At 45.9% G+C, this 22,117-nt stretch overlaps 1 protein-coding gene across 6 annotated transcripts in view; it reads left to right on the top strand.

Annotated features, from left to right (window-relative positions):
• cux1a (cut-like homeobox 1a) overlaps positions 1-22,117 on the top strand; it is a 166,418-nt gene that overhangs the window by 109,514 nt on the left and 34,787 nt on the right. For all 6 annotated transcript variants that reach the window (XM_010870925.5, XM_020048296.3, XM_034293340.1 and 3 more), the window contains exons 9-13: positions 10,333-10,381; positions 12,573-12,866; positions 15,073-15,131; positions 16,436-16,484; positions 16,567-16,660. In XM_010870925.5, coding sequence (XP_010869227.2) covers positions 10,333-10,381; positions 12,573-12,866; positions 15,073-15,131; positions 16,436-16,484; positions 16,567-16,660 — 545 coding nt within the window. The remainder of the gene's footprint in view (positions 1-10,332; positions 10,382-12,572; positions 12,867-15,072; positions 15,132-16,435; positions 16,485-16,566; positions 16,661-22,117) is intronic.

The following is a 22,117-nucleotide window of genomic DNA, read 5'->3' as shown; positions in this document are numbered from 1 at the left end:
CCGCCTCAACCCCCCGCAATGGCACGCCTGGGGCTCTCCGTTGATGCAGACACAAACCCAGGCCTCGGTGTTGGCGTGCCGCGATCTGAAATTTTAATGCACTCCTTTACAACCCAACCCCACACACACACACACACACACACACGACGGCTGCTGACTGGGCCTCCCCCGAGCCTTCCTCATTTACTGCTCGGCTGAGCAGCGTGCCGCAGCCCGCCTGCTTAGACACACACTCACACAGACACAGACCCCCAATCTATACTTATTCCTCCTGCACCACACACACACACACACACACACACACAGACACACACACCTGCTCACCTAGATGGCTTGGGTTGCTTTTGTTTTCATTTGTGCCCTGTGTGCAACGCATGCTCCCGTGCCTCAGGCGTTTGGTCATTTTGTTTGTGTGTGTCTGTGTGTATTTCCCTCTTTTTGTATTGATAACAGTCCAGCTGGAGGTATGACAGGGGTCTGTGTGTGTGTGTCTATGTGTCTATGCACGTGCGTGTGTGCACGTGTGTGCGCGTGTGCGCATGTGTGTGGTGCAGCAGATGCTCCTCCTAGTGATGACCTCCACACAGCACTAGTGTATACGGATCGTTTGATGTGAACCTTCTTCTGGTGTTGTAGCCAGTGTTTCTGCATTTTCTCATTCAGTAATATAATGTTTACTATGGTGAATGTTGGTGTATGAATGTGGGTTATGTGCAAGTATGTCAGGTAGTTACTGTTGTCAGGGTGGAGCATTCCTACACATCACTGTGTGATGCTTCAGAGAACTTCAGAGAAAAAAGTGGTGCAGGGCCTCACACTTCTGGACCGTTTGTAGGTGAGCCTGCAGAATATGTCCCCTTACGTGACTATTTGAATGGGTCCCCTAACGTGACTATTTGAATGGGTCCCCTAACGTGACTATTTGAATGGGTCCCCTTACGTGACTATTTGAATGGGTCCCCTTACGTGACTATTTGAATGGGTCCCCTAACGTGACTATTTGAATGGGTCCCCTAACGTGACTATTTGAATGGGTCCCCTAACGTGACTATTTGAATGGGTCCCCTAACGTGACTATTTGAATGGGTCCCCTAACGTGACTATTTGAATGGGTCCCCTTACGTGACTATTTGAATGGGTCCCCTTACGTGACTATTTGAATGTGTTATTCATGCATCTGTAACCACATTGGGGAGAGGGAGGGTGAGAGAGAGAGGAGGGAGGGGAGAGGCTGACAGAGATGGAGAGAGAGAGTAGTCTACTGGCTACAATAGAATAGCTCATGACTGCTGTGTGCAGGCCCAGTGTTCATCTGTAAACACAAGCTTGTGCTCACGCACGCACACACACACACACACACAGCAGCCCAGATGCCTCCAGCTATCAAGGCACTTAATCTCTGTCTGTGCACTTCTTTTTCATTCATCTTTTGATAGAAAGTAGTTCTGGTTACTTCTGGTCACCTTTAGATAGAAATTAGTTCTGGTTTAGACTTTTCCTGAAGTACATCAAGGGGCTGTAAAATAATGTTTGAGCAGAGAATCAATCAGTCATCCCCCTGTTTCTGGACGTTCCTGGCCTATCTCCTCGCTGTAGGGACCCACACAACCACCCACCCTGTGTGACCTCATTGCAGGTGCGGTGGTGCGTGTGCTTAAGTGAACAGGAGTGTCTTGCTGCACTTCTGCCCAAATTGGATTGGAGAGGTCTTAGATCATGGCGAACTGGCCTGTCTGTGTTTTTGTTTCCTTTTAAAGATTAATGTCCTATTGATCCAGGTCCGGCAAATAGCAGCTCTGGTGCTTGCACTTTCCACAGAGAACAACACGCGCTCACCCCTCTCTTACGTCCTCTCGCACACTTATGTTAGTTTTTGCTAACAAAGTGAGGAACAAAAGAGCTATTTTCGCACTAAACCTTACTGTATGCTGAATCTCAAAGACCTTCTCTTCATCCCTGAACTTAACCTCACCCTTAATATCTAAATAAAACCCTCATTGTAACATCAACTCTAAACATAAAAGATAAAGTTGTTTGTCAAAGTGAGGACTGGCCCTGTGTCCTCACATCACATGCTTGTCCTTGTTTTATTATCATACCTAGTGAAACGGACCGACACTGTAGAGGTGTTCTGTAGGAGACCTTTCTCTCTGTCACCCTCTCTTGCCTCTGTCTAGTCTGTTGTGGATCAAATCGAATGTTATGTATGTACCGATATATATTACATGTACGCAACATAATGAACAGTCCATCCACCTAGTCTAGCTCAGTACCACACTGGCAGGTCTCCACCCTGTAACATGTCTACTCATCAGGACCACACTGGCAGGTCTCCACCCTGTAACATGTCTACTCATCAGTACCACACTGGCAGGTCTCCACCCTGTAACATGTCTACTCATCAGGACCACACTGGCAGGTCTCCACCCTGTAACATGTCTACTCATCAGTACCACACTGGCAGGTCTCCACCCTGTAACATGTCTACTCATCAGTACCACACTGGCAGGTCTCCACCCTGTAACATGTCTACTTATCATCAGTACCACATTGTCAGGTCTCCATCCTGTAACATGTCTACTTATCATCAGTACCACACTGTCAGGTCTCCATCCTGTAACATGTCTACTTATCATCAGTACCACACTGTCAGGTCTCCATCCTGTAACATGTCTACTTATCATCAGTACCACACTGTCAGGTCTCCATCCTGTAACATGTCTACTTATCATCAGTACCACACTGTCAGGTCTCCATCCTGTAACATGTCTACTTATCATCAGTACCACACTGTCAGGTCTCCATCCTGTAACATGTCTACTTATCATCAGTACCACACTGTCAGGTCTCCATCCTGTAACATGTCTACTTATCATCAGTACCACACTGTCAGGTCTCCACCCTGTAACATGTCTACTTATCATCAGTACCACACTGTCAGGTCTCCACCCTGTAACATGTCTACTTATCATCAGTAGCAGGTCTCCACCCTGTAATGTCTACTCATCAGTACCACACTGTCAGGTCTCCATCCTGTAACATGTCTACTCATCATCAGTAGCAGGTCTCCACCCTGTAACATGTCTACTCATCAGTACCACACTGTCAGGTCTCCATCCTGTAACATGTCTACTTATCATCAGTACCACACTGTCAGGTCTCCATCCTGTAACATGTCAACTCATCGTCGGTAGCAGCTCTCCACTCCGAGTGGTCAGCAGATGTAATGGGGCTGGAGTGGTGTGTGTTGACACACTGGTGAACAGGGGGACTCAAGACCACTGAGGTGCCCCATGTTGAAGGTCAGCGTGGCGGATGCGAGTGTGTTTGTGAGCTTACGGTTAGATAAGGGTTAGGTTTAAAGTTATGGCTTAGGGAAAATTGTTTTGAATAGTATTGAATGGCCTGTCCTCACTTTGATGTTAAAACCAACGTGTGTGTGCATGCGTGTGTGTGCCCACAGAGCCCAAAGCCAGTTGAGCTGGTGCAGGGCCTCAGCCTCTCCAGAGCTGTGCACATTAATAACATCAGCCTAGCACCATGACAGGCCCACAGAGCAAGAGAGAGGAGGGAGGAGTGACGAACCAGTGGAGAGCGGATAGATGGGAGGAAAGGAGGTCTGTGTGCGTGCGTGCGTGCGTCAGTTTGTGTGGTAGAGCGTATTTGTTCAGAGAAGGGGGGCTGTGTGTATGAACACAATCCATGTCATTTGTGTGAGTGTCTGTTTCTACGTATCTGGACGATCTGTGGTGATTTGTGCGAGTTGGCCTGAAAGCCCGGACGCATGTTGACAGGCGCTCAAATGAGCAGCAACAAACCCTGATGGCAGTCCCATTTCCTCAGCTGCTTGCTCCACCAAGAGATAAATGTCAGGTTTGTTCACGCCTTTCCTCCCAACCCGTCACACGCCGGTGTGTGTGTCTGTGTGTCCTTGTGTGTGTGTGTCCTTGTGTGTGTGTGTGTCCTTGTGTGTGTGTGTGTGTGTGTGTGTGTGTGTGTGTGTGTGTGTGTGTGTGTGTGTGTGTGTGTGTGTGTGTGTGTGTGTGTGTGTGTGTGTGTGTGTGTGTGTGTGTGTGTGTGTGTGTGTGGGTCTGTGTGTGTGTGGGTCTGTGTGGGTCTGTGTGGGTCTGTGTCCCATCCACCAGACGCGGCGCTGTGACATGTTCTCTGGCGGTGTCCTTTTTGGACTGTGGCATTTCCGCTTGGTTGGAGCCCCCGTCTCTGATGTGTTGTGATTTGGCATCAGGCTGAGAAGGGTCTGTACACCCCCCCCCATCCTTCCCCCCATGGGCCAAGTCAGTCTGCTCTTCACCATCACACCCTGCATGACTGGCAGTCACATTTCTTCTTCTTTCTTCCCTTTTCCTGTCCTCCTTCCTCCTTCACTCACCCACCCTTTCCTATTTCCATTTGAGCACAACCCCTTTAAAATGCACCTTCATTTTTCACCAAGGCCTCTTCCTCTTTGTTATTACATTAGGGCTTGGGAGACATCCCAAAAGAGTCTATTTATAGTGTCCGGCAGTGCTACCAAGTACTGCACAGGAGAACCTCCACAATGTTATTACAAACCCCCATAGTGGTTCTGTGTGCAGAGCACAGGCCCGACCTCTATAAACACAGCACTGGATTGATAGAGCAATTCAGAAGCAGAGCATGGCAGGTCTGGCAGAAGAACCCACTGTGTGTGTGTGTGTGTGTGTGTGTGGTGGAGCCAGCTGGACAAAACTGGAGCATTTCCCTCCAGAAGTTAGCTACAGTGCTATTCTGGGCACATGTGTCAACGGAGTTACAATACTGTCTCAACCCAGTTGTTTGTTTCCTCTGAGGACATGTAAAGGCTTTTACCTGGAGAGGAGGGTTGTTGCAGGACATTCCATTCATGTGCCTGGACTTTGTAACCTGGCTCATAGGGGGAAAAAAAGCCATTCAGGTTTTACTGAATGATGTTACTTTCCGCTGTGCGTCCAGCAGTATCATTGTCTCCTAGGTCTGTGGTTGTTGTGGGTGGGAACTGTAATAACAGAGGAGAGTAATATTGTGACAAGAGCGGCCTGGCCACAGCAGTGTGAAGAATGGTGGTGTTAACACGGCCTCCCATTCTCCTCCTCCTACACACACTCACAGAGCCAGAAGAACCCAACCCTCTGGGCCATTTGGACTCTCCAGCCCCAGAAAGGTTAAGCAACTCCACCAGAAGAGAGGAGTGAGGATAAAAGAGAAGGAAGCAAACATTCTCCAAGACAACAGTAGCTGTGCTGAAAGAGAGAGGGGCGGAAAATGAAAATCTAATGGGCTGCATTTGTGAAATGTCGTGCTTGCCCAGGGGGATTACAGGGCTGGGAGAACAGCGGGGCACAGAGTGTGTGTGTGTGGGGGGGGCTGAATGGCGGGGGGGGGGCTGAATGGTGAGGATTACTGGAGGCATATCACAGCGTTGTGCACTGGTCCCCGGAGTGGGGAGGTTAACGGCTAATTTTCAACAGGCGGTGGCAATGGAGAGGTCAGGGGTGCTGATAGAAGAGGGCCTCAGCTCCTGGTTCTGTCCAGAAAACACACCTTCACCATGGCTACAGGGGCCATCCTCACCCCTTCAGTCTGGCTCCTGTCCCCTGAGGTAGTAACCTTGTCTCCAGGCTGGAACACACTGCTTCTGGCACAACCCCCGTCTCAGGTTGGCCTCAGTGGGAAAGACCATATCATTTAATGGGAGTCACCTCCCACTCCATGGGAGTATTTGTCAGCTTTTGATTTGAGCCAATCAAAATAGTGCCAGGCGTGGTTTCAAGTGTGGCAGTATTTCCAACGTTTGGTAATGAGAACTAATGTAATCTAGGTTATTAGCCTACAACACTAAATTCAGTTGAGTTCCTTCAATAAACTAGTTTGCTTGGTATTGTAGTAACATTATTTTGTTACAGTGAAAGCAGGTTAACAATGCAGTAAGTGCATGGTTCTGCTCTACATCAGGGCTGCACTGAGACAGCTGTCTCTTAATAATGTTACAAAACAGTGATTTTATTTTTCTTGGAATGATTTTTCTGTGGGAGAGGATTCATTGGTAGACAAATAAAATGAAGGGCATCCAGCCAATTTTTCCACACATCTTTATTATTGGCTAATGAAGGCCAAGTTTGATGAATAATTGTTCCCCAAGAAATGTCTGGGAAGAGATTACTGAAATGGTGACAAAGGTAAAGATGACTACAGTAGTGACACTGGGAAAGAGATGACTACGATAGTGACACTGGGAAAGACATGACTACGATAGTGACACTGGGAAAGACATGACTACAGTAGTTACACTGGGAAAGAGATGACTACGATAGTGACACTGGGAAAGAGATGACTACGATAGTGACACTGGGAAAGAGATGACTACGATAGTTACACTGGGAAAGAGATGACTACAGTAGTTACACTGGGAAAGAGATGACTACGATAGTTACACTGGGAAAGAGATGACTACAGTAGTTACACTGGGAAAGAGATGACTACGATAGTGACACTGGGAAAGAGATGACTAAGATAGTGACACTGGGAAAGAGATGACTACGATAGTGACACTGGGAAAGAGATGACTACGATAGTGACACTGGGAAAGAGATGACTACGATAGTGACACTGGGAAAGAGATTACTACGATAGTGACACTGGGAAAGAGATGACTACGATAGTGACACTGGGAAAGAGATGACTACGATAGTGACACTGGGAAAGAGATTACTACGATAGTGACACTGGGAAAGAGATGACTTAGGTAGTGACACTGGAAAAAAGTGACATTTTCATAGCAGGTATCAGAGTAAGATAATTTTTAGGGAGAGCTCAGCGGATTAAATCTGACATTTTGGTTTTGCCCTTTTTTCTGAGAGATCTTTGAAAAAGAAATGCCTTGGTGGCCTTATGGTCTCAGTCACTGCCTCTGATGCACATGTACTGTTGCAGTATGGGTTTAAATCCTAAGCTCATTTTATTAATATACTGTAGACTATTGCCTGTTGGAATGGGTAAGGGGTTGGCCTCAGTCAATCATGTGTATGAAAAACCGATAATTTGGTTTCATGTTGAGCTCCAGGAAATAGAGTTACGGGAAATAAATTATTACATTTATTTATACATTTAAACACACCGTTACAGTGTACATGTACTAGAGATACAGCCAAGGGACTGGAAGAAAAATTGTGGAGCCCCTAACACTTGAACATACTGTACTGTTTCCACAGTCTATGAATATAACTTAATGATGTTTGACTTGTTTGCTTAACACCTGAGCTGTGAATTTCAACTTTAATCTGAACCCTTGAACTGAACTCTGTGGCCGTTAGCTAATGTATCAAGAGAAAGCTTCCACTCAGTACAGGAAACCCCCAGGAAAGGGGATATTAGGGTTTTCCAGGTGTGTCCCCCGGCTCACACTTTGTCCTTAACGACTTGATTAGTCGGTGTGTTCACTGCGAAGCCCCTCTTAAGGCACAGGGAAAACACCTCTGAGTGGATTTTACAGGCCTGGACTTCAGCACCCCTCTGCAGTCTGGGGTCAGGGCCTAGGTGAATATGCTTTACTGTGGTTCCCTGTACTCAGGAAAGGGACCTGTTTGTCCAGTCTCACTGTTATGTTACTGTGGTCTCTTGGCGGTTTTCCGTCATTCATGAAAGTGGACCTACTGACTGGGGATAATGAGCGCGTCCAGACAGACAGACATGGTCCCCACGGGCCTCTTCCTGTGGTAGTAATTCCAGACAGGCTTACATTCCTGATTAATGCCGGCATTCTGGATGTACCAACTTCATGTATGCTCAATTATAAATTTTTTAAATACGTCTTTGGTCATTTGATAATTTATTGATGGAGCAGAATTTATGGGAAAGATGGAGGACAGCGTGTGCTTAAATAGCAATAGGCTGAATACAAGTACTGATGCTTCAGACGAGATGTCTGGAGAATCACAACAAAGGATTTCCCTTAGCTTGCCTTGTAATCCCCAAATAGACCAGCATTGTTGTGATGCGACAGTGTAACTTGCTTGTAGCATGGCTGGATGTTAGGCTGGGGGAGTGGGGGGTGTATAATGGTGGGGAGATGGGGTGGGGGAGTATGGGGGGTGTAGAATGGTGGGTGATAGGGTGGGGGGGTGTAGAATGCTGGGGTGATAGGGTGGGGGGGTGTAGAATGCTGGGGTGATAGGGTGGGGGGGTGTAGAATGGTGGGGTGATAGGGTGGGAGGGTGTAGAATGGTGGGGTGATAGGGTGGGGGGGGTGTAGAATGGTGGGGTGATAGGGTGGGGGGGGTGTAGAATGGTGGGGTGATAGGGTGGGGGGGGGTGTAGAATGGTGGGGTGATAGGGTGGGGGGGGTGTAGAATGGTGGGGTGATAGGGTGGGGGGGGTGTAGAATGGTGGGGTGATAGGGTGGGAGGGTGTAGAATGGTGGGGTGATAGGGTGGGGGGGGTGTAGAATGGTGGGGTGATAGGGTGGGGGGGGTGTAGAATGGTGGGGTGATAGGGTGGGGGGGGTGTAGAATGGTGGGGTGATAGGGTGGGGGGGGTGTAGAATGGTGGGGTGATAGGGTGGGAGGGTGTAGAATGCTGGGGTGATAGGGTGGGGGGGGTGTAGAATGGTGGGGTGATAGGGTGGGAGGGTGTAGAATGCTGGGGTGATAGGGTGGGGGGTGTTGAATGGGGGACTGTAGAATGTTGGGGTCATAGGTTGGGGGGGGTGTAGAATGGGGGTAGTGGGAGGTGATGGAGTGGGGGAGTGGGGGGTGTAGAATGGGGGGGTGATAGGGTGGGGGGGTGTAGAATGGGAGGGTACATGGGTGCCATGACCACAGATCTCTCCTGTTAATAAATGTTGTTCTAGACCGAATGGCTGATCCCCCCTCTCTGCGTTCCAGCAGCATTTCCTTTCCCTAATTCCCAAATCCAGGCAAATCCAAAGGTATTTAATAATGTTTTGCGTCTGTGCCTTGATTGAACTATCAAATTCCAAAGCTATCTGGGTTGCATTAGTACCACTGTAGGAGCAGCACACATTGTCACTAGCAGGCTGGCTATTGGATATCAATGAGTACTCATTGGGAAAGCTCTGGTTTGGGTTGTCCTTTCAGCGTCCTCCTAATGTTGTCTCAACATTCTGCATTTCTAGCAGCTGAAATTTAATTTGATGTGGACTGCAGCCAGAGTTTTGTATTGTCCCTGTATGTTTCCTATTGGTTTATTGCCATTTTCAAGCAGCGCTATCATTATCACATTGCCATGTTTTATAAAAGCAGTTGATCTTCAGCATATTATTAATAACAATGCATCTCAATGATAATCCCTGCTTGTTCCAAATATGCTGCACATTTAAAATCTGTCACTAAACTCAATTAACATCATAAAAAGCATTAAAGCTTATTATGTGTAATTAGATGTTGCCATTAAATTAAGCACGGCAACATTTGGCTCCACTCTGTGTGAGAGCAGTGCCTCACCACAGCCTGCCTGCCTGCACGGAGGGGCCCACTGAGAGGGAACTCTTATCAGAGTCTGGGGTAATTAAAACACCAAGGCTGGAAGTGCCACTGTCGACCCAACACACACACACCATACATCTCTCATTCTCCCTCACACACACACACACACACACACACGTGATTTGTTGCACTGCACATGATATTGTTTCCCTGGAATGTATTTAACACCTACTTCTCAACTGCCGATAAATGAATAGCAAATGTATCCCAGTTTAAAGCCCACACATTCACTTACATCTATTGTAAATCCCATTGAGTCACTGTGAACAGTAGTCCATTGGCTGACAGAGCGGCGTAGAGTGGGGGATAATACTAACCAGCTGAGCATACCTTCAACCCTGGGGTTAAGCATGGAGAGATGTGAATAAACACCTAAGCCCAAAGCCATTTGTGGGCCTGAGCCTGGGCGCTAAACAGAATGGAAAAATATGATATGAGATTAGTGTGTATTAAGGGGGAGGCCTAAAGACTATATTAGTGTAATCCCTGTGTTTTACGGCCAGGCTGGTCCACATGGCTCAGGAAGAGACATAGTGGCAGGGCTGGAGACAGCAGGATTACACTGTAACTGAGAGGGACTTAATGGGCACAGAACAAGACAGCACACCAAGACCAACTTTGGACGACCAAGCTCAAACACATACACACAATACTATGCAAATCCACCCTAGAGAACATCTCAACGGGAACAGTGACCAAGACGCTGTATGTGAACACAGTTCTCTGTTTACTGCTGTTTTACCCTGTGTTCTGCCTGGCTGCTTGGGTGTTATTCTTGGCCCCTTTGTTCATTGTGTGCCTCTTCTTTCTGCAGGGCCAATGAGATTGAAGTGGTTATGTCAGACCTGGAGAGAGCCAATCAGGTGAGTCCCTGGCTGTTGTTCACCCTGCCTCAAAACCATCTCATCTTATCAAAGTGTCTTGTGAACATGCCTTCTACTAGGGGTCGTATAAAACATGGAAGGTTCCCTGAAGGAAATGTGTCTTACTGGAGCTAACCTCTTAAAAGTCCACAGATACGGAGGCTACCCTATCAGAGGAGGCTTTGCTGTTGCTCCCTCTTTCTTCAGCCCCCTTAATGTATTTCTCCATGTGTTTCATCCCGAAACATCACAGCAGTGATGAGGCATTATTTACACTGAGACCACCCTTTGATATCTGCCGACAAGTCAGTCCGACATAATGAGCTGCAGTGTAATTACTCTCCATGGGCTTTGGGTTTGGAGTTGAAAACTGTTTTTCTGCGAGGTTCATCGCAGCTGTCATTATCGTGTGATCTTGTTTATGTCAAGTCTGTTAGACTGCACGTGACACGTTTGTATGTTGACTTGGTAGATTTGGGGGAGGAAATGGGAGCAATTTGACCTCCCTGAAAATCTGGGAAAGCTTTGACCCTGACCCCCACCCCCATATGCAACAGAAACACACCCCCTTGTTGGCCTGGAGTTGACTGGTGGAGCCCTGATAGCTGGAGTTAGGGTTCTGAATGTAGCCAACCTCCGGGGAACCTCAGTCAGCGTAGTTGTAAGGGTGTCTAGATACTCCTACCAACCCCCAGTACAGTCCAGTTCAGCCTGCACTTTGTACCGGAATACCTTAAAATGTGCATATAATGCGAATAATATGTTATTCTGTTCTGAAACGTTTAGTTTGGTGAAAGAAATATATTCCATGCTACCAGCCATTTGCTGAAATAGGGGCACATACAATGGCTTTTAACTTGCCCAATCGCTTTTGTAATGTGTTACTGCTACCCAGCGCGGACCGAGCTGTCCCACACCACAGTCCAGTCCAAATATGTGTACCATTACAGCATTGATTATTAGTCAGGGGACATGGTTGGAACCAAACCCTGGGTTGTCCTGTAACAGGAGAGCTTGGTCCTCTCTCAGCAAGGTTACCTCAGGCCTTCCGGACTGTAGCCCCGCATGGCAGCCCCTCTCACAGGACAGCTGTCAGCCTATACTGCCCCTGAATGCCCGTCCTGCCGCCGCGCAAAACGCTGCGTAGGACAATCCGGTGTCATGCCACCTGCTGTGCCCCTCTGCCCCGCCCTGGTCGGGTTGTCACACTCCCAGTCACCTCCTCAGCCATCCGTCGAGCCGCATGCACCTGAGTGACTGGCTGTCACTTCGTTCCCTGTAATCTTCCGTCTCGGCGCAGGCTGACATGCTCTCGTCAGATCTGCTAACACGGAGACAGTGGGTTTTAGATGGGGGCGGTGAGTGAGAATCGCTGCTGTCAGCCTTCTACGGGAGACACCTAATTCACTCCACCTCCAATGAGTAGACAGGCTGCAGTGTCATTCCATCTCATTATTAATGATGGTACAAGCACTTCCAGTCACTGTCGTATGTAGCTGTGGATATGTTGGGACAATGGAGTCCCACACAAGCGCACACTGTTAAATGGCACACTTTGGGTGTTATCTTTGTATCCTTGTTTTCAGTGTACATCAGCCCTGTGGGAGCAGGATGTTTCCTGTGCATCTGCTTAAATTGTTTTTCTTTGCTGCTCCTAGAATTTATAATGGAATCGACCAAAACAATTATTTATCATGGTATTAAATAGGGCCCTCATTATCCAAACTTTTGGAATAACCTAGCTGGCTGAAAATGTTACATCTCCATAATTCCATAAAGATGAAGGCTTTAGCTCCTGATACATCTAAAGGTTGAATCTTTAACCACCTTCACCATGTAATGAGTCATTAGGAGGCCTTGTGTTCTTCCCCCAATTGTTGTCCTGGTTTGAACTTGATCTCATGCTAGAGGCTGGGCATTAACATACTGAGCCATGAGAGTGGAATCCACGGCGGTCCCAATTCTGTTTTATCTTGGTGTTCAAAACAGTTGTTTGCAAAATCTTACTTTAATACAAATTATCAGTAGAAGTTTCATACAATCTTGTGTTTTGCACATTTAGGTTCAGCCCTTAAAGTTCAGCCATGGTCTTGAGATCTCGAGATTGGAATGTCAATGGTTGTCGGTAGAAAGAATATGACAGCCAATGCTGGGGAAGAGTGAAAACTTTACTTTTCTCTGTCCTTCACAGAGAGCAGAAGTAGCGGAGAAGGAGGCAGAGGCCCTTCGAGAGCAGCTTTCATCTGCCAACAAGTCCCTTCAGTTGGCCACACAGATCCAGAAGGCCCCTGACATGGAGCAGGCCCTGGAGGTTCTCTCACGCTCCAGTCTGGAGGTGGAGCTGAGTGCCAAGGAACGGGAGGTGATGCAACTGGCCGATGATGTGCAGAGACTGCAGGCTAGCCTGGCCGACGTCCGAGAGAACTCTGCCTCACAGATCAGCCAGCTGGAGCAGCAGCTCAGCACCAACGAGAGCTCTCTTAAGGTAGATCAGTCGCACCTCCTCACCCTGACAATCTGGTAACACTGTGAGGACCCTGTCGGTCTGGTAACACTGTGAGGACCCTGTCGGTCTGGTAACACTGTGAGGACCCTGTCGGTCTGGTAACACTGAGGACCCTGTCGGTCTGGTAACACTGAGGACCCTGTCGGTCTGGTAACACTCTGAGGACCCTGTCGGTCTGGTAACACTGTGAGGACCCTGTCGGCCTGGTAACACTGTGAGGACCCTGTCGGCCTGGTAACACTGTGAGGACCCTGTCGGTCTGGTAACACTGTGAGGACCCTGTCGGTCTGGTAACACTGTGAGGACCCTGTCGGTCTGGTAACACTGTGAGGACCCTGTCGGTCTGGTAACACTGTGAGGACCCTGTCGGTCTGGTAACACTGTGAGGACCCTGTCGGTCTGGTAACACTGTGAGGACGCTGGTCTGTCCTGTAACACTGAGGACGCTGGTCTGTCCTGTAACATTAATCCTGGACATCAGCAAGGCTTGGGGGAGTTCCATAACCATTTGGATAATCTACTGCCTCAAAACTCCAAAACAAATGTTTACCAAAACATTATCTGAGAAACTATTAATGCAGTGTTTTGAAGTACCCTTTAAGGTTCTTCAAATAACATTTTGGTTTCCTTCAGTTTTGATTTGAAAAACTTCCAGGAAGCTTTTCTTTTTAGAGTGTAGGTCTGCCTCCTGTGTATTCATCTGCCATGTATTCCTCCACATTGTTTTTTGTTGTCCAACATTTCTTTCAACAGATTTCCTATTGGACACTAAGTAGGTCCCTCCCATTTCATTTTGTGTTGACTAAACACTTTTGCAACTAAACATTCTTTGGCTTTTCATGCACGGAATTGTCCAGATTTTATAGAGAATGGTCCGACACATTTTATTAGATTTATTATAAATCTGCAGTCCTGCAGGCAAAAACAGCTCCTTAATGAGAGTGATGGAAGAATAGCAAACATCATGTAAGCGACCAGACAGGCCACAAGCAGGCAAAGAACTGTGTAGTACAACAGTGGTGAGCCGAAGGACATCTCAGAATGCCCATCTTGTTGGTCCTTTTCACAGATGGACTATGGCAGGATACAACCACACCAGGTTCCACTTCTGTCCGCTAGAAACAGGAAGTGTCTGGGTGAGCAATCACCAATACTAGACAATTGAGGAGTGGAAAAACACTGACTGGTCCCACAAATCCTTGTTTACTTAAGTGGTTTGTGCACACTGCCGACCAAACCTGAGAGCATCTTGTGGTTAAGATGAAACGGGTACCGCAATCATGCAGAATCTTCCCAACCCCTTCTAGATCCCATATCAAAAAGATTTCAGCGGGGCCCGACCTAATTGTAGAGACTTGTACCTGACCATTGAATGTGCAGTCTGTCAGTATGCGTTCATTTAATGCTGTCAGATATTTTATGCGAACAGTAAAATCCACCACTCTGCTTGAACTGGTGAAAACGATGTTGTAGTGAAACAGGTCTGTGTCCTGTGACTAATACGTGGCCCTGACCCCTCTCTCTCGCTCTGTAAACGTCGCAGTGGTTTTAACTGAACTCTGCGTTGCAACACTCATACAGCTCTACAGCTGGGACTTGACTGACACATTGTTCTATTGGAGGAGACTGAACAGACATGTCATAGCCAGTGAGCTTTATGCACAGAGACTTTAGAGCTTCTCTATTGGAAGGAAGTTGTCGTGACAACTGTAGCTACTTGATGTGTCTTTGAGACTGCAGAAAAGAGCAGAATTGCTATGTATACTTCTCATTGCACTGAGCCATCTCTGATGGAAACACTGAATGCACTGCGAATATATCATTCTGTAACATAAGATACTTTAGTAATGTATCGACAATAAATGTAACAATGAAATGAGTGAGTGGGACAACATTGCCACCTTATTCTTTTGTCAGTCATTTCATAATTGCTAGTTTTGTTGACGAAATATACTGGCAGGCTCTGTTGTTTCAGACCGCAATTATTCTAAATAGCACTGTTAACACACACATTTTGAACATTCTGTGATTTCATAAAAACAAAACACTCAAATTATGTAAAAGTATATATTCATCAAGTTCTACACCTTTTCTGTTAGCTGTTAGTTGTTTAAATTCAGACTGGAGCATTCTTTTGGTAAAACAGATTTTCTGAGAGTAACCAAGTGCTTCTCTCCCCACGCAGCGACTGGAAGGGAAACTGCTGGAGCAGTCAGACTATGAAGACGTCAAAAAAGAGCTCAGGTAATTCAGTTTCCCACTCAGTTTTCCTCCCCTCAGCAACAGGCTCAAGATCTATAAGCAGAGCAAATGAACCAGGACAAATGAATTCCTCCCAGCCTCAACTTAAAGCACAAGTATAGAAGTAGTGCAAATATTGAAGATGCTGCCACATTAGGAGCTACACAGATTCACTGCAGTGCCATTCTGACACCCTGCCAAACCACCCTCAAGACTATCATTAACCTTTAGATTTAGCCCCTGGATGCAGACCTGCTAAGACAGAGTATTATTGGACATGCACTGGTAACACTTATCAGCAAAAGCTAGTTTGATTGGACAGTGGGCGTTGGTGTTGAACCTGTGTTTGCCAGTGGAGATGGAGTGCTAACATGGCCGGGCTGTTAAAGTGGTATGTACTGCATGCTCTCTCTCCTCTCATGTGGATTTGGTGACAGGTTCTCCTAATCTTCTCGTTTTTTTTTAAGCGTAGCTACTTTATTGGGAAGTCTTAATGCCAGTGCTAACAGTTGTCAAATTTGTTATGCGAACTGTAGCTCGAAACATTAATATTTGTTTATATAAAAAGGTTGAACTAACCAAGGAGGGGTGTTTTTTTTTTTTTTTTTTAATCTTCACACATTAACCAGATTCATGTTGTGAACCTTATTGCTCTCATAAGCTCTAGCATTTCTGCTCTGGTGAACCAAGACAGGGAACAGTGGCTTATCACAGTTCCAGCAAGTAACAAGAAGGCTAACTAAGTTAACATTGGCTGATAAGATAATTGGACAACATTGACCATGTTTGAGGAACTTGGGTATTTTCTTGCCAGGATTTAAATCTCCACTAGTCTGGACACTCATTTAGTAACCGGATTTTCAGGCACAATTTTGAAGTCAAAACGCCAGTATCCATATATTGCTCTATTTGCGAGTTTTCCGAGCCACTGATGGTCAGCCAGAGAGACTGCCAGCCTTTGGTCCCTAAGAGAAGCATTCCTCTTCTAATGGATTCATTTGTCTTTATTATCCACCCAACTTTTTCGTAGACACTTTTTCTTTCATAGATAATATTGCTTGAAATCTAATTGGCACCCACAACATGATTGAATAAACTCTTTTAATTCATGTTGTTAGGCTGTGTGGATTTCATTGCATTTTCAGAATTCTGTGGTTGGAGCAGACTTGTTGTGACATTGCTTTAACATAGCCGGTTGCTAATTTGGATGTCTGGGGAGGCACATCTCACTGCTGTGTGGCCCTTTGTGTATTTCTAATATACTTTTGTTGTGGATTTAATAATGAAGTAGTCATTTTGCTTTACAGTATCCTTAAGTCCATGGAGTTTAGTTCTTCAAACTGCTCTTCAGCACAGGTAAGTAGACTGTCAACATATTGTTCAAATGCATTCAGTTTATCCTCCATATATTGTTTACAATGTACCCTGTCTGTGTCAGGACTGTAAGAAACCCTTGGAGTTGTTGTTGGAGAAGAGTAGAAGCCTGAAGACTGAGAGCTCCTCCCTGCGTCAGAACAACAGTGAGTTGAGTGGTGAGTACTCACACATACACAGTACCTACACACACATACACAGTACCTACACACACATACACAGTACCTACACACACATACACAGTACCTACTCACACATACACAGTACCTACACACACATACACAGTACCTACACACACATACACAGTACCTACACACACATACACAGTACCTACACACACATACACAGTACCTACACACACGTACACAGTACCTACACACACACGTACACAGTACCTACACACACACGTACACAGTACCTACACACACACGTACACAGTACCTACACACATGTACACAGTACCTACTCACACACGTACACAGTACCTACACACACACGTACACAGTACCTACACACACACGTACACAGTACCTACACACACACGTACACAGTACCTACACACACACGTACACAGTACCTACACACACACGTACACAGTACCTACTCACACGTACACAGTACCTACACTCACACGTACACAGTACCTACACTCACACGTACACAGTACCTACACTCACACGTACACAGTACCTACACACACACGTACACAGTACCTACACACACACGTACACAGTACCTACACACACACGTACACAGTACCTACTCACACGTACACAGTACCTACGCACACGTACACAGTACCTACGCACACGTACACAGTACCTACGCACACGTACACAGTACCTACGCACACGTACACAGTACCTACGCACACATACACAGTACCTACTCACACATACACAGTACCTACTCACACATACACAGTACCTACACACACATACACAGTACCTACACACACATACACAGTACCTACACACACACACACACACACACAGTACCTACACACACATACACACATAGTACCTATACACACACACACACAGTACCTACACACACACATACACAGTACCTACACACACACATACACAGTACCTACACACATACACAGTACCTACACACACACATACACAGTACCTACACACACACATACACAGTACCTACTCACACATACACACTACCTACACACACGTACACAGTACCTGCACACACACGTACACAGTACCTGCACACACACATTACCTAGACAGACAGACACACACAAACACACACACAAAGTACCTAGACACACACAAGCAGTACCTAGACAGGCAGACACACAGTACCTAGACAGACACAGACACACAGTACCTAGACAGACACACAGTACCTAGACAGACACACAGTACCTAGACAGACACAGACACAGTACCTAGACAGACACAGACAAACACCCACACAGTACCCACACACACACCCACACAGTACCCACATAGGAATGCTGTGTGACTGTTAGACTGTTGTGTTTGTTTGCTAAATTGAACTTGGCATCTGAGGAAATTGAACATTATTATTATTCACCAGAACATTCTAATTTGTTTATATTTCCTTAACGAGTATCAGATAAACCATTCAGATATCTGCAGATTTCTTTAGTGATAGGAATGTAGATACAACCACAAAGGTCATTGCTATTGTCAACCGCCCTCTGTCAAGGTCTTATTCACAGGCTGGAACAGAACAGATCTCTTAAGCACTGATAGCATTGTTTTCAGAGAGGGGGGGTCAATGTTTGATTACACTCATTGAGCCTATTTCAGTGATGCACAAAGCCAATGAATTCCACCATTGACCTCAGAGCCCTTATCGTCCTCTCTTGTCACGACATGCCAGCCCTTTGAAGCTCATAGCACATAGAGCAGCCATACACACTATATTCTTTCCGTGTTTTATAAATCCTCAGACTCTGGATATCTGTCATGAAGAGCTTTTTGAAAGACCAAATTCCACAACAACAGAAATCAAGCATATCACAATGAAATTGTCAACTGTTGACAACACCTTGTGTACATATTGTCTGAGCTGATGCTTCCAGGTCCAGAATGTAGTCCCCTGTCTATAACCTTCATCATAGCATGGGTCTGTGTGTGTTGTCAGTCTCTGTGTGTGTTTAATGTGTCTGTCTCTCTGTGTGTTTAATGTGTTGTCTCTGTGTGTGTTTAATGTGTCTGTCTCTCTGTGTGTTTAATGTGTGTGTCTCTGTGTGTGTTTTCTGTCTCTGTGTGTGTTTTCTGTCTCTGTGTGTGTTGTCTGTCTCTGTGTGTGTTGTCTGTCTCTGTGTGTGTTTTCTGTCTCTGTGTGTGTTTTCTGTCTCTGTGTGTGTTGCCTGTCTCTGTGTGTGTTTTCTGTCTCTGTGTGTGTTTTCTGTCTCTGTGTGTGTTGTCTGTCTCTGTGTGTGTTGTCTGTCTCTGTGTGTGTTGTCTGAGTACAACCCTGTTTCCAAACAAGTTGGAATGCTACTTAAAATGTAAATAAAAACAGAATGCAATGATATGCAGATAATTTAAACCCAATATTCAATTGACCATAGTACAACAACAAAATATCAAAGAAAAGATATGCCCACTTTGAAATAAAAAAGTTGGGACAGAAGCAACAAAAGACTGGAAAGGTTGTGTAATGCTAATAAACTAAACCTGGTAGAATATCACACAACTAATCAGGTCAATTGGCAACAGGTCAGTAACATGATTGGGTATTAAAGGGTCATTCCAGAGAGGATGGGTCTGTCAGAAGTGATGTTGGGGAGGGGTTCACCACTCTGTGAAAGACTGCACGAGGCAAATCGTGTAACAATTTAAAAACAAAGTTTTTCAACGTACAATTGCAAAGATTTTGGGGATCTCATCATCTACGGTACATAGTATCATTAAAAGATTCAGAGAATCCGGAGATATCACTGCATTGGCTCAGGACCACTTCCGCAAACCATTGTCTGCGAACACTGTACGTCGTTGCGTCCACAAATACAAGTTAAAACTCTACAATGCAAAGAAGAAATCATACATAAACAAGATCCAGAACCACCGCCACATTCTCTGGGCCGGATCTAATGGATAGACTGAGGCGAAGTGTAAAACTGTCCAGTAGTCTGACAAATCAGGAAAAGAAATCGGGAGTCATGGACGTTGGACTAAAATCATAAGTCCTCCGGATGTATACAGGGTTTGGAGCAACATATTCTGCCCTCCAGACAACGTCTTGTGTAGGGAAGGCCTTGCTTATTTCAGCAGGACAATGCCAAACCACATTCTGCACATATTACAACAGCATGGATCCGTAGTAAAAGAGTCTGGGTGCTAAACTGGCCTACAGTCCAGACCTGTCACCCATTGAAAACATTTGGCCCGTTATGAAACGAAGAATACGACAAAAAATACCCCAAACTGTTGAGCAGCTGCAATCCTATATCAAGCAAGAATGGGAAAACATTTCCCTTTCAGAAGTACAGCAACTGGTCTCCTCAGTTCCCAAACGCTTTTATATAGTTAAAAGAGGTGATGCAACACAGTGGTAAACATGCTCCGTCCCAACTTCTTTGAAACGTGTTGCTTGCATCAAATTCAAAATGGGCAAGTATTTTTCCAAAAATAATAACATCACTCAGTTTCAACATTTGATGTGTTGTCTTTGTACTATTTTCAATTGCATATAGCGATTAATCATTTGCACATCATTACATTCTGTTTAATTAATTTGCATTTTACAAAGTGTCACAACTTTTTTTGCAGAAGGGTTGTACCTGTGTGTATTTGTTGTCTGCGTGCTTATGCATGTGTTGTGTGGGTGTTTGTGTCTACACCCATGCCAGGGGGGTTCAGACCTAAGACACTTTACTCTGTCAGTCACCTAGAGATGTTATAGACCGGAAGTCCAGTAGTCAAACAGGAAGCAACGCTAGCTATGTTCAACATTAGAAAAAAAGACTGTTAGGCTGAAAGGAAAGCTGGTTATCTCTCGGAGCTATTTATTGTCTACAATTAGAGACACTTGTTTCCACTGGCATGTTCCCATGTTTGATACAAAGACAAAAAAAAGCCTAAATCTGTTCTATGCCTGTATAATGGAGTTGAATTGAAGGGTTGGATGCAGACAGTCGGCTCACACCATTAGGACTGAAGTGCCACTGCTTTCTCAGAGTGACACTCGACTTGTCTGACTCCTAAATGTATCTCATTCAGAGAATCAGGGCTTTAAGCAACCAGGGATTTGATTGGGACTGTAAAATTCTTTGTGCTTCATTTCAAATGAATCTCACTGCTTGAGCTCTTGTTATGTCTTCATTTCTCTGAAAGCCTGGGATTTTCATTTTCTTGCTAACTAATCTGGGAATGAGGAGATTGGGGCATTAGGTCCTTGATGTATGTTGCCCACCTTTTTCTACTACTGGTGGTAGTTGTCTTTTCCAGTTGAAGTGCCACTTCTGAGAGCTTTAGCTTTCTGCTCTAAGATTCTCATTTTAAATCTCTCCCCAAAGTATATTTTACCCTAATCTCAGAGATATGACTACTCAAAAAGACTATATTTAGCTCTATATAATAACTACAAGTAGACAAACAGATACTGACCGCAGTCTTTTGGGGCCATATCTCATCTTTGCATGTTTAGGTCAGTTTGTTTCCCAGGGGTGTTTGGGTAGTACATCTGCGCCCACACAGATTGTGTGCATTTATGTTTTGGGGGTGAGGGCAGTGGAGGGGGCAGTGCGGCCCCCCCTAAGCGAAGAGGAAAGGCGGTCGCAGGAGGTCAGAGGCCGGAGGAGATGGAGTGATCCAGTATGCTAATGAAGCCCTGTTTGTTTCCCCTCCTACTCTGCCCTTTACCACTCAGTGAACTTGGCCGCTCCCAAATGTCATCCCAGTTAGCTTGGGGTCTCCCCTGTTCCCATCGCAAAGCAGTACATTGGTATTCCTAATGACACCCTCGTTGTCCAACCGGATCATGTTGATATGTGACCCAAGGCACTGTTTAGATACAGGTCGGTTTGGTTTACCGGTCGGACTTTCGCCTGTTTCTTTTCAAATTGTTGTTAATTCTTAAAACTCTTGAGGGCGTCCTCAGTTTTTGGATCGTAAGTATCGTTATTTGTTTACTAGGGCCTTATTTGCGTGGCCTGCGGCTGTACCTAACAGGAACCACGGCTCAGTTATGGCCCGGCTCTCTGACAGACGTACCACTCAGGCAGACACAGCCCTGACGTTAACCCACTCGGAAGTCTCCTGGTGCAGACTGCTGGCCTGGAGACGCATGGTAGGGGAGGCTGGGCGAGGCACCAGCACACAGCAAGTCACCTAGGCACCTCTGCCTGTGTCCATATCCTGGCACATGCCTGCCAGACGCTTCCCTTCACAAGCACTCACTGTCCCTCTGTACTGCCAGAAGCCCTACTGGCTGATACACGCAACAGTGTTAGGCTCTGCCATGGCTTCACATCTACTGTATGTCTTCATTTCCTTTAATGTTGGTGACGCCACAGTGTGTCGAGCGGTTATGGTTTGTTTTTCCTGGTCTCGAAGGTGTGTCGAACGGTTATGGTTTGTTTTTCCTGGTCTCACAGGTGTGTCGGACAGTCATGGTTT

The sequence above is a fragment of the Esox lucius genome, chromosome 7, assembly GCF_011004845.1.
Source record: "Esox lucius isolate fEsoLuc1 chromosome 7, fEsoLuc1.pri, whole genome shotgun sequence".
Taxonomy (NCBI): Eukaryota; Metazoa; Chordata; class Actinopteri; order Esociformes; family Esocidae; genus Esox; species Esox lucius.
The sequence above is the reverse complement of the archived record's forward strand: the minus strand, read 5'-3'. Positions and strand labels throughout refer to the sequence as shown.